The sequence below is a fragment of the Zootoca vivipara genome, chromosome 8 (assembly GCF_963506605.1).
Source record: "Zootoca vivipara chromosome 8, rZooViv1.1, whole genome shotgun sequence".
Lineage (NCBI taxonomy): Eukaryota > Metazoa > Chordata > Lepidosauria > Squamata > Lacertidae > Zootoca > Zootoca vivipara.
Window position 1 is genome coordinate 62118759 of NC_083283.1, and position 12777 is coordinate 62131535.

At 49.2% G+C, this 12777-nt stretch overlaps 1 protein-coding gene across 1 annotated transcript in view; it reads left to right on the forward strand.

The window, feature by feature from the left end:
* Positions 1-341: 341 nt before the first annotated feature.
* LOC132592594 (uncharacterized protein K02A2.6-like) overlaps positions 342-12777 on the forward strand; it is a 72737-nt gene continuing 60301 nt past the window's right edge. The window contains exon 1 of the mRNA XM_060278236.1: positions 342-4207. Coding sequence (XP_060134219.1) covers positions 799-4207 — 3409 coding nt within the window. The 5' untranslated portion in view covers positions 342-798. The remainder of the gene's footprint in view (positions 4208-12777) is intronic.

Below are 12777 nucleotides of genomic sequence, written 5' to 3' on the forward strand. Positions count from 1 at the left end.
TGTGGGATGCGCTTAAGTCTTGTTCCTTTGTGTTATGTCTGTGGCTTTTTGCAAGGCAGTCAGCGCCGGCATAAGGAGCAGACACAAGGAATCCTGCGGTGGGTTTGGAAGGAAGGAACGGAAGCAGCAATGTCGGAGGGCCAGGTGGTCCACAGTGGCCTGCATAGGGTGGAAAATGTGGGTTCAAATTTCAGTGCACCTGCAAATCCACAAGGCGGCCTTTTCACACAATTAGAAAAAGCAGAGTTGGTGAAGGCACTTGGGCAGCTGCTGTGGCCCTGCTCTTTTGGAGGCTGTTATGTACTGAGCTGAATCCTAGAACAATAGGATTCAGAATCAGCAGGAGCTACCCAATCCAACTCCAGGTGGAAGTGAATCCGCAACCTGATTGGCCTGCTGGAGCAGCCAATCAGGCGGCTGGCAGAAGTGAATCTGCTACCTGATTGGCCTGTAGGAGCAGCCAATCAGGCTGCAGGCAGAAGTCAATCCACAATATAATTGGCCCACAGGTGTAGCCCTGAAGTAGCCAATCACGCAAGGCCCATTGTGTAAATAATGTATATAAGCAGATGGTTTTGGGAAAAGAGCCATTCGTCTTCTCTTCTTCTCCTTGATGAATATGAGCTGAATAAAGAGCATGAAATTCACTCTCGACTCCGAGTATATTTCACTGGCGACGAAGGTGGGATCCTGCTGAGCTGACCGCCACCACGCACTGCACCGCAGCACCGCCACCTGCTGCACCGCTGCATCGCACCGTGCATCCAGGCTTCAGCTCCAGGACCCAAGGAACCCAGAATGGCAACCGACAGCAGCTTCTTGCCATTCAAACCAGCATCAGGAGACTGGGAAGGGTACGCCGCCCGTTTCAACTTCCTCCTGCAAGCGAAAGAAGTCACCAACGATGCCATGAAGAGGGCGACATTCTTCAGCGTCTGTGGAGAGGAGACGTTTGAAATCGCCCGGGCTCTCCTTGCACCTAGTGATGTCGCTACCGTCTCTTACAAAACAATAATGGAACGGCTGAAGGAGCACTTTTCACCACAGCCCTCGGTGGTAGCTTGCCGAAATGCCTTCTACGCAAAGCGGCAAGCCCCGGGGGAAACCATAACTGGGTTTGTGACCTCCCTCCGCCAAGCCGCCCGGTTATGCAACTTCTCAGAGTTGGAGAACATGCTTCGTGACCGCCTCGTCGGTGGCCTGAGGGACGAGATGTTGCAACGACGCCTCTACGCCAAAAAAGACCTCACGTTCCAGATTGCTCTGGAGGAAGCCCTGGCAACCGAAGCCGCCGAGAGGTCAACGCAAGAGGCACGACCGGCCCCGCCATCCCAACCGAGGGTCTACCACGAAGACCTCACTGACGAATCCGAATCTGACAGGGAGGAAGTACACCGAGTACAGCGGCGCACTCAAGCAGCACACACACCACAGCAGCCTCGACGAGAAGGAGGGAACTGTGCAAGCTGCGGGGAGAACCACGAGAGGAGGACCTGTCGTTTCCGCAACGCAGAGTGCAGGCAGTGCAGAAAATTGGGACACATCGCCCGGGTGTGTCGGGCTCGACTCACCCGTCGACAAGCATCAGATGACCGACCCAGGAGCCCCAGGTCACACGGCACCATGCACCAAGGCAACTCGACGGAGATCACGGACTACCAGGTATTCCAGTTGCCCCATCCCAGCACAGAGAAAATTTATATAGAGGTACAGATAGAGGGAGCCCCATGCCGCATGGAGCTGGACACGGGTTCAACTCTATCCATAATCTCGGCCCGAACATTAAGGGAACTGTGCCCTAATGGGGGTCCCAAACTAAGGCCGGCCCCATTCACCCTCCGGGACTTCCAGAAACGTAAGGTCCCTACAATGGGGGTGGGGACCTTCAGGGTGCAATATCGAGGGCGAAAGCAACAATTGGACTTGCTGGTAGTTAAGGGCCCCTACGTTAGCTTACTGGGACTGGCATGGTTTGGACCTCTGGGGCTAGCCGTTACCGGGGTGAACCGCACTAGCTTACAAGTGGACGTGGACGCCATATGCAAAGAGTTTCCAGGGGTTTTCGATGGGGCATTGGGACGATATACAGGACCCCCCATTGCCCTACAGCTAGACCCCGCTGTACGACCCATCAGGCACAAGGCTCGCCGGGTCCCGTTCGCCCTGAAACCCCGCATAGACGAGGAATTGGACCGGCTCGTGGAGCAAGGAGTGCTGGAGCCGGTGCCCAACGCCCCCTGGGAAACTCCAATTGTCACACCCGTCAAGCCTAACGGTTCGGTCCGCATCTGTGCAGACTACAAATGCACCATAAACAAGGCTCTCACGGCCCATGCATACCCAGTGCCAGTGGTCAGCCATGTCCTCGCCACCCTGGCTGGGTCAAAAATCTTTGGCAAACTGGACTTGGCCCAAGCGTATCAACAGTTGCCTGTGGACGAAGCCACAGCAGAGGCTCAGACGATTGTGACGCACAGAGGGGCATTCAGAGTAAAGCGGCTGCAATTTGGCGTTAGCGTGGCACCAGGCATATTCCAGAATCTAATGGACTCCCTCCTTAAAGGGATTCCTGGCGTCACCCCCTTCTTCGATGATGTACTGATCGCCGGGCCCACACCAGAGGAATTTGAGGACCGCCTCCGCTCCGTCCTGCACCGTTTCCAGACGGCGGGCCTCAAGGTGAAGCGGGAAAAGTGTTTACTGGGAGTGCCGCAGGTGGACTTTCTGGGATTTAAGGTGGACGCAGAAGGGGTCCATCCAACCGGTGACAAGGTACGGGCCATTTGTGAGGCCCCAGCGCCCAAGAGCAAGCCCGAACTTCAGTCATTCTTGGGACTATTGAACTTTTACCATGCCTTCCTTCCCCATAAGGCAGCGGTAGCGGAGCCCCTACACAGACTCCTAGATAAAAGGGCCCCTTGGGTGTGGGGCCAGCGACAAAGGGCCGCATTCCAGGCAGTCAAGGACTTGCTCGTCTCGAACTCGGTCTTGGCACACTTCGACGAGAGGCTGCCAGTGGTGCTGGCATGCGACGCCTCTCCCTATGGCATCGGCGCTGTCCTGGGACACCAACTCCCGGATGGAAGAGAGGTGCCGGTGGCATACTTCTCCCAGACGCTTGCTGCAGCCGAACGAAACTACTCACAGATTGACAAGGAGGGTCTGGCAATCGTGAAGGGCGTAAAAAAATTCCATGATTTCTTGTACGGGCGGCCCTTTACCATAGTGACTGACCACAAGCCGTTGCTTGGCCTGTTTGCCCCCGAGAAGCAGACCCCCCAAGTGTTGTCTCCACGTGTCCTCAGGTGGTCAATTTTCCTTGCCGGCTACCAGTATGCACTAATCCACCGCCCTGGGAAGGCGATGGGCCACGCAGACGCACTCAGCAGGCTACCACTACCAGAAACAGGCCCCGACCCAGCGCCTGCGCAAGAGGTTATGACCCTGGAGCTGCTTCCCGACCGACCCATTCAGGCACAAGAAGTTGCGCACCATTCCACAAAAGATAGGGTCATCTCCCGGGTCCTGGACTGGGTGTGGCGAGGATGGCCCAGCAGCAGCCCCGGGCCAGAATTCGCTGGCTACACAAACCGCAAACATGAACTGTCGGCCCACAAGGGGTGCCTGTTATGGGGAAGCAGGGTTGTTGTTCCCCAGCCCCTCCGCAAAAGGGTCCTCACAGCCCTACACGAGACACACCCAGGGGTAGTGAGGATGAAGGCCCTTGCCAGGAGTTATGTGTGGTGGCCGGGGATTGACAGAGAGATAGAGGCCTGGGTCCAACACTGCCAGACCTGCCAAGAATCCCGCCCGGATCCCCCAAGGGCCCCAGTCCAGCCCTGGGAGTCCGCCCGACATCCATGGTCACGCTTACACGTGGACTTCGCTGGCCCCTTCCAGGGAAAAACATTCTTCATAGTGGTGGATTCCTACACCAAATGGCTGGAGGTCGCACTGGTACCGTCCACTTCTACGGCGGCAGCCATCCGGGTACTACGTAAGCTGTTTGCAACCCACGGGCTCCCTGACACCCTCGTCTCGGACAATGGAACCGCATTCACGTCAGAGGAGTTCCAGACCTTCACAGCGCAGAACGCCATCCGCCACATCCGTTCAGCACCATTCCACCCTGCCACCAATGGCCAAGCGGAGCGCATGGTGCGGACCACCAAGGACAGCCTCCGCCGCATAACACAAGGGGACTGGGAATACCGCCTTGCCGCATTTCTTCTAGCACAGCACAGCACCCCAAGCACAACGACGGGCCGGAGCCCAGCTGAACTACTCATGGGCCGGCGCCTTGCAACTAGACTGGACCGACTTCACCCCGACAGAGCTCAGGATGAGGTAGTGGTGGGGAAAGGCAGGAACCCCCGGACATTTGTGGCCCAGGACCCAGTGTATGCAAAGAATTTTGGGGCAGGCCCAGCATGGGTACCCGCCACAGTCACCAAGGTGACCGGTCCCGTGTCGTACGAGGTACTAACGGAAGGGGGGCAATGTTGGCGCCGCCACTGCGACCAGCTACGGCGACGATTCCCAGGAGGAACCCGGGAGGAGAGCGGGACAGAGGGGTCCCAAGGGGACAGCAGGGCAGTGAGGCCTGTAGAGCGAGAGGGGTGGGCAGGGGAAGCAGAAGCAGTAGGCACAGAGGGGCGCCCCGAGGCTGGAAGGACACCGGAACCAGAGTCACAACCTAGTGGTTCAGTGGCGCCAGACCAGACAGCCCCGGCACAGCCAGCAGCCTCGGAACACGAGCCAGAACCAGAACCCCTGACCAAGGAACACCCCAGGCCACAACGCACACGGAGGCGGCCAGCAGACCTTGGGGACTACGAATGCAACTTCCTGGGCAGGACTGGAACTTAGAGGGGAGGGGTGTTATGTACTGAGCTGAATCCTAGAACAATAGGATTCAGAATCAGCAGGAGCTACCCAATCCAACTCCAGGTGGAAGTGAATCCGCAACCTGATTGGCCTGCTGGAGCAGCCAATCAGGCGGCTGGCAGAAGTGAATCTGCTACCTGATTGGCCTGTAGGAGCAGCCAATCAGGCTGCAGGCAGAAGTCAATCCACAATATAATTGGCCCACAGGTGTAGCCCTGAAGTAGCCAATCACGCAAGGCCCATTGTGTAAATAATGTATATAAGCAGATGGTTTTGGGAAAAGAGCCATTCGTCTTCTCTTCTTCTCCTTGATGAATATGAGCTGAATAAAGAGCATGAAATTCACTCTCGACTCCGAGTATATTTCAGAGGCAGTGAGAGATTTTACTTTCTTGGGCTCCTTGATCACTGCAGATGGTGACAGCAGTCACGAAATTAAAAGACGCCTGCTTCTTGGGAGAAAAGCAATGACAAACCTAGACAGCATCTTAAAAAGCAGAGACATCACCTTGCCGACAAAGGTCCGTATAGTTAAAGCTATGGTTTTCCCAGTAGTGATGCATGGAAGTGAGAGCTGGACCATAAAGAAGGCTGATCGCCGAAGAATTGATGCTTTTGAATTATGGTGCTGGAGGAGACTCTTGAGAGTCCCATGGACTGCAAGAAGATCAAACCTATCCATTCTTAAGAAAATCAGTCCTGAGTGCTCCCTGGAAGGACAGATCGTGAAGCTGAGGCTCCAATACTTTGGCCACCTCATGAGAAGAGAAGAATCCTTGGAAAAGACCCTGATGTTGGGAAAGATTGAGGGCACTAGGAGAAGGGGACGACAGAGGACAAGATGGTTGGACAGTGTTCTCGAAGCTACGAACATGAGTTTGACCAAACTGCGGGAGGCAGTGCAAGATAGGAGTGCCTGGCGTGCTATGGTCCATGGGGTCACAAAGAGTCGGAAACGACTAAACGACTAAACAACAACAACAACAACCAGAGATGCTTGCTTTTGACCCCCAAGGATCTGATGAGGGAGGAGACCCCACCTCCCAATGGCAGAAGGCACTATGCCTGAGACCTCCCACCCTACAAACCTGGAGACAAAGGACTTATCCACACTTACCTTTGCTCTGCTCTTTACACGCACAGCCTACAAACTGTGTCTGAGCACCCCTTTTTTTTTTTGCTCCAGAGCTTTCCCCAGGAAAACCCTCTCATTAGTGATGAATCATATCAAGCATCAATCCAAGGAAAGCCCAAATTGACATTTGCTCTGGTTGAGTGCTAAAGAGAGGGTGTTGTTGTTTTTTGCAAGGAAAGCTTGGGGGCGAAAAACAAAAATTCTCAGACAAGGAGCTTTTTAAAGCACGGATCTGTTTCTGGAAAGAGTGGGGCAAAAAGTAGGCATGGATAGGCCCAAAGAGGATTCCTTGTCCAATCCTCCTGCATGGCCCAGTCTAGCAATGATGACATGGTATTCAATCCACACATAATAAATGCAGGCGGAAACAGCTGTGCTGCTGTTTACCACCTGCCTTATCTGGAAATAGAACTGGTCCTCTCACTAGGTAAAATGAGGTGAAAACTTCAGGTAGCAGATTCGGGGGGGGGGGGGGAGGCAACAAGATTTTTGGATGGCAGGGCTGAATATGACCATTCACACCCTCCCATGAAACAAAACCAAGCTGACTTGGTAAGGGTGTTTAATTTTGGTAGACAGGTGAAAGTTTTATTCACAGTGAATCTTTTACATGGGGTGGGGATTAAAAACTGCAACCCCCAAAAATCCATGGGGGTGGTGTGGGGAGAAGATAATTGCTTGGAGAGTAATATTTTCCCCACCCCACTCTTTGCTGGGAGCTTTCCTACCACATCCTTCCCACACGTAAATCAAGAGAGATTCTTTTCTCCCAGGAGAGAAGGTTGCACTTCCAAAAATCCATGGGGCATGCTACACCCACCACAACCAGCCCTTGGAGTAAAGGGGTCTTTGCTGGGGAGGGGGCCTGACATTTCTCCCACACGAAGCTCTCCTGGACACTCATGCTCTTCCCCATTTCCCTCTCCAAATTGGTAACAATGAAAGTTATCATTATGCAGTTTGCAGGTTTTCTCCCTTTAAAAGAGGTTATAATGCCTCCCAAGTTCTGGTGACATTTTTTGTGCCTGAAACGAAAGGTCAGAAGGATTCCCTCTCCCTCCACCCCCCCCCACAAACACAACACCTGGGGCTTGTTTCCTAATGACACAAGAGACAGGTAAATGGTGACCCTTGCTGTGGTGTTTGGGTAAACACGTGGAGAGGGGTGTGCATGCAAGCAAGCCTGAGTGCAAGGGCTTCGCTTGTCACCTTGGTGTGTTGAGTTCAAAGGTCTGAATGGCGATTCTAACCATGTTCAGCTCAACCTACAAAGATCAGAAGTTGAGTGGCCTGCACAGGGACATTAGGGGAGCAGAGGCTGTCCCTACCCTATCACTGCAGCCAACTCCCCATTTATGCGCATTGAAGGCATGTGCAACTGCACACGTGTGCATCACCACAAACCCAGAAGTGGCACAAAAACAGAAAAAAATGGCACGAAAATAGCATCTAGCCCAGGCACCCCCTAACTGCGGCCCTCCAGATGTTTTGGCCTACAATTCCCACGATCCCTAGCTAACAAGACCAGTGGTCAGGGATGATGGGAATTGTAGTCCAAAACATCTGGAGGGCCAAAGTTTGGAGATGCCTGATCTAACCACTCCACAAGCCTTTGCAAGTGTAATCTCAGGAGCCTTTGCACCAACCTTTGAGACATGTGGAGCAAGGAAGTTTGGAGGCAGCGATTGTGATGGAGTTTGGTGGATTTTTGGTTTTTTAAAGGGTTTTGCAAGGGTTTCCAGAGGTTTAGAGGATGTTCGCAGGCTTCTTCAATGGTGTTCCCAATATATGCGATTTCACTTAAATGTGCAGTGCCTCGGAACATATCCCCAGTGTAAATGGGGAGTTGCCTGTGCTTTAAAATCCACATGTATCACAGAGCGGTCCTAGATTCACCTGCTCCAAACAAACAGTTCTTGCTGCTTCACAGTAAGGAGAGCTCTGACCCATGTTGTGGTTTGCAAATTTAAAAATAATACCTGAACTCCTGAGCGCATTCCTTACCTGGCCATAAACGAGTCATCAGATAGGGCTTTTGTGTGCAGCTAAATTGTCTCAACAACAAGCATGGTGGCGGTGTGACGAACAACAAAGGGAATCCAGACATAGAGCCACCTCTGAGGTGTCCTTCAGACACCACCAGCCTCCTTGTGATTAACTGTGCTTATCTTCTCTGTAGCCATGCTCCTTCTCTCTCTCTCTCTCTCTCTCTCTCTCTCTCTCTCTCTCTCTCTCTCTCTCTCTCTCTCTCTCTCTCTCTCTCTCTCTCTCTCTCTCTCTCTCTCTCTCTCTCTCTCTCTCTCTCTCTCTCTCTCTCTCTCTCTCTCTCTCTCTCTCTCTCTCTCTCTCTCTCTCTCTCTCTCTCTCCTGTGGTCACATTGTTTTCTATTATTATTCAAGCACAGCAGCTCCAGTGGTGAACCCCTTGACCATTCAGTCAGTGGAGTCGCTGCTGCTGCTGCTAATTAAAAGTTCCCAACCTCTCGCCCGAAGGCCAGGCCAGAGCCAGTCAGAGAGGAGCCAGGTCCAAGCTGTTCAGGGACCAATCGATCAGCTGATTAACCCTCATTACTGATTGGTCAGAGCTGATTGCATCTCAGTAAAGAAATCTTCTCTAGCCGCCAGGCATGGAGGGAAGCTATACATTCAGTATTAGGCAAAGGAGGCTGCCTCTGTTCTCAGTGTCTGCTGCATACAGAATCCACTGGAGGAGAGGTGTTTTGTTTTTTAAAAAAGCCAGTGGAAAGCTTTTCTCTCCCCCTCCTTTAGAGGTTTATTTTCACAAGCATGTCTTTCCGAAATGTCTTCACTCCCCACCTCCAACATCTGACTGTGGAAGGGAACCTTTATCAAGACTTTGAAAATGACTGGAGAAACACATTGGGGTATTTTTTTTTTTTGGATACTAAAATAACAAGAAGGGAGAAAGTGTCCAATATGGCTCTGCCTACCTATCATCCCCACATTTGTAGTTTGCAAATATTCAATGCTCTTTTTATGACAGGAGATGAGTTTCTTGTTCACTCGAACACTCCCACCCTTATTATGGAGGTGTTTTCTGTCACGATGGAGTCCTTTACTCTCTTTGTTTCCTCTCTCTGTCCTTCAGAGACAATTAGCATGCACTTTTATACCAGCCCTCCTTAAAGACTGAAGAAAGGCCATTTTGGATATATCTGATTCTAGCTTTAACTGAATGCAAGGCCAAAACAAGAGGACAACTTCTATATATTTTTCAAATGTACACCACCCTTGGAGAATTTGCAGTAGTTTCAGCCATGATTGTTTTGCCCTTCAATCAATTCATAATGTACTTGTGATTTCTCTGTGTAGTTAAAACATAGTCATTCATCACACATACATGCGTGTGCACCCACACCCACCCACACCACGGGTACCTAGTATGGTACTAGGAAAACAATATTTTTGAGGTGTGCATGTTGCAAACAACGTTTTAGAGTTTCACAATGTCCACTAGAAATAATGTGCATATTTGCCCTTAAATCCGAGTAGCTGAATAGTATGGCAAGACAAATAAGATCAAGAGTATTTTTGTTTCTATTTCCTCGTGTATTTTAAGGGAATAATATAAAAGATCAACAGCAAATTTGATATTTTCATGACTTTTGCCCTGAATATCCAAATCTTAATAGTGTCCAAACTGGGAGACACTGACATTATTTAAATATTTTAGTCCCTCTCCAAACCACCCTTCATCACCCAAGATCCCAGGGCGGTTTACAACAATTACAGTAAAACAGTGAAATATCCCATATCCCATATCCCATATCCCATATTAAATCTAATTTAAATCCCAAACAATAATAAATACAGTTGACAGATGACTCCTGGGTGCATTTTTAACTAGCACTGAAAACCAGAGAGCAATGGCACTGCACACACTTCCAAGGGGATTCCACAAATGTCATGATATAGCAGGCTACTCATATTGACAGAACAATGAGAAGGACCTCTCTGGCAGATCTCTGGCAGGCTGATTATATATTGGGACGCGGGTGGCACTGTGGGTTAAACCACTGAGCCTAGGGCTTGCTGATCAGAAGGTTGGCGGTTCGAATCCCTGCAACAAGGGGGAGCTCCCGTTGCTTGGTCCCAGCTCCTGTCAACCTAGCAGTTCAAAAGCACGTCAAAGTGCAAGTAGATAAATAGGTACCACTCCAGCGAGAAGCTAAACAGCATTTCCGTGTGCTGCTCTGGTTTGCCAGAAGCGGCTTTGTCATGCTGGCCACATGACCCGGAAGCTGTACACCGGCTCCCTCGTCCAATAACGCAAGATAAGCGCCGCAACCGCAGAGTCGGTCACGACTGGACCTAATGGTCAGGGGTCCATATATATGAATGAGGGGGGGGGGGGGGAAGAGAGAAAACTACGTTTCAATTCTATACCACTTTCCATTTTTAAGGAAAAAAGAAAACTCAGAGCAGTTTACAACACTCCCAACTTCTCTCACCACCAAGGAAATATAACAAATGAATAGTAAGAGAACCCACACAAGTGGCGCTAACACAAAACCCACAAAATTTAAAAAAATCCTTCAGTAGCACCTTAAATACCAACTTAGTTAATTTTTTAATTTTGTTTCGACTCAGACCAACACGGCTACCTACCTGTAAACAAAACCCACACATACACTAAATAGAAGAATAGAGCTCTTCCCCCTTCTTTTCTTCCTAACCTAACACTGTATACAATACTAATGTATCACAACAAATGAAACTGATCTGCAGAATGCACATTTAATGCAGCAAAGTTAACAAAAATTTTTATCTCAAGCTTTCCAAAAGGAAATATCGCTAAAGAAAGTGAGATATAAAACACACGTTTAAAACAGCATAGTTACCAACAGAATAAAAATATTATCATAAACATAGAACACTGCTGCTACTGTTGCTGCCAAGCCTGTCAATGGTGGTTCATGGTGGGCAGTGTGTGTTTGTGTATTCACATTTTTGCAAGCAAACTTGAGATTGCGGCATGGTCCCTTTCCATTCATTTCAGCTGTTTAAGCACATCTCACTACTTTCATAAAGGAACAAGCATCCTCATATTCCTTTCCCCCCCCTGTACATTATCTTGCAAAGCAATGTGGAGCGTGTTTTCCTTGGAATTTGCCGTTATGGCTCTTTAGTCATTTTCTTGGACTGCATATTGGACTTTGCATTCTCAGGACCTTTGTGGTTCATATTGCTTTGATTGCAGACATTCCTTATCCTTAAAGTACAATATGGTCCAGATTCTCACAATTAATTTGGTCTCAATGTGCAGAGGAAGCAAGGGTTGGATTTGATCATTTGCTTGTCACTGAAAGACAAGATGACTTGGTCCATCTTGGCAAACAGTGCATCAGGATGATGGTCGGATAATGGCCATATGTTGATTATTCTGCAAGCATCCAAAGGAATCACCCACACCCACCTCTCCACTCATCTGAATACAAAACACAGAATTGCCCTAGGAGATGTTCTGTGGAAGGCTAAATATATTTAAGTTTATGTTACCTCAAAATGTTCAAGGTCATAGTCCTTCAGTGCGGCACAACTGCTTTACAGTAAACCACAACATTTCATCACAATGCACTTTTTGAAATGGTATTTTTAAGTATTTCTACCCTTCCCGGTTGTTTTAGTAGCTTAACCTTTTGACTTCATGTCCTCTCAGGACTTTTAAGCTGAAACACAAAAACAGAAAGCACAAAGCAAAATAAAGCTGCACAAGGATAATAAAATAAAAGCTCGAATTACCATGTTTGGAAATGTTAAACCACAATTTAAAGAAAATTATGTCAACAGTGTAATCCTCTACATATTTACTCAGAGGTAACCCCCTCTTCAGTTAGTATGTACTGTATAGGATTGCAGCCTAAACTCTTTATTAAATTGTATAGAAATGCTAAGTTAATGTATATAATTTAATAGAGAGTCTAGGTGGGTCTTTCCCTGAGAAATGCTGGCATGCCACATTTATGGAGCTCTAAGCTCTTTGTGGAAAAAGCAGGATACAGGTATAAATAGGTAAGGTAAAGGTAAAGGACCCCTGGATGGTTAAGTCCAGTCAAAGGCAACTATGGGGTTGCGGCGCTCATCTTGCTTTCAGGCCGAGGGAGCTGGCATTTGTCCACAGACAGCTTTCCAGGTCATGTGGCCAGCATGACTAAACCGCTTCTGGTGCAACCGTGATGGAAACCAGAGCGCACGGAAATGCTCTTTACCTTACTGCCGGAGCGGTACCTATTTATCTACTTCCACTGGCATGCTTTTGAACTGCTAGGTTGGCAGGAGCTGGGACAGAGTAACGGGAGCTCATCCCATCGTGGGGATTCGAACTGCCGACCTTCTGATCAGCAAGCCCAAGAGGCTCAGTGGTTTAGACCATAGCACCACCCGGGTCCCTACAGGTATAAATAGTAACTGCATAACACCAGAATTTCCCTTACTAAATTCGACTTCTAGGACTCAGCTACATTTGTAAAGATAAAGCACTTTATATGTGCTATAACACTGTGACACTAGATAGCACTGTGGAGTTCCATGTTTCATCAACATGATTTTCCTTTATGAAACGCTTCATCGATGTGTGTATAGATGCAGTCCTAAACTGCCTAGAGAGCTTTTGGTATAGCAATATTGAAAGCAAAAGAAAATGTAATAAATAAAGACACTTAATATAAGAGATGCTGCATTGGGAAAGTGTAATTATATGGCTTGAACACTAGGTTGCTCAGCTTCCTAGCTGA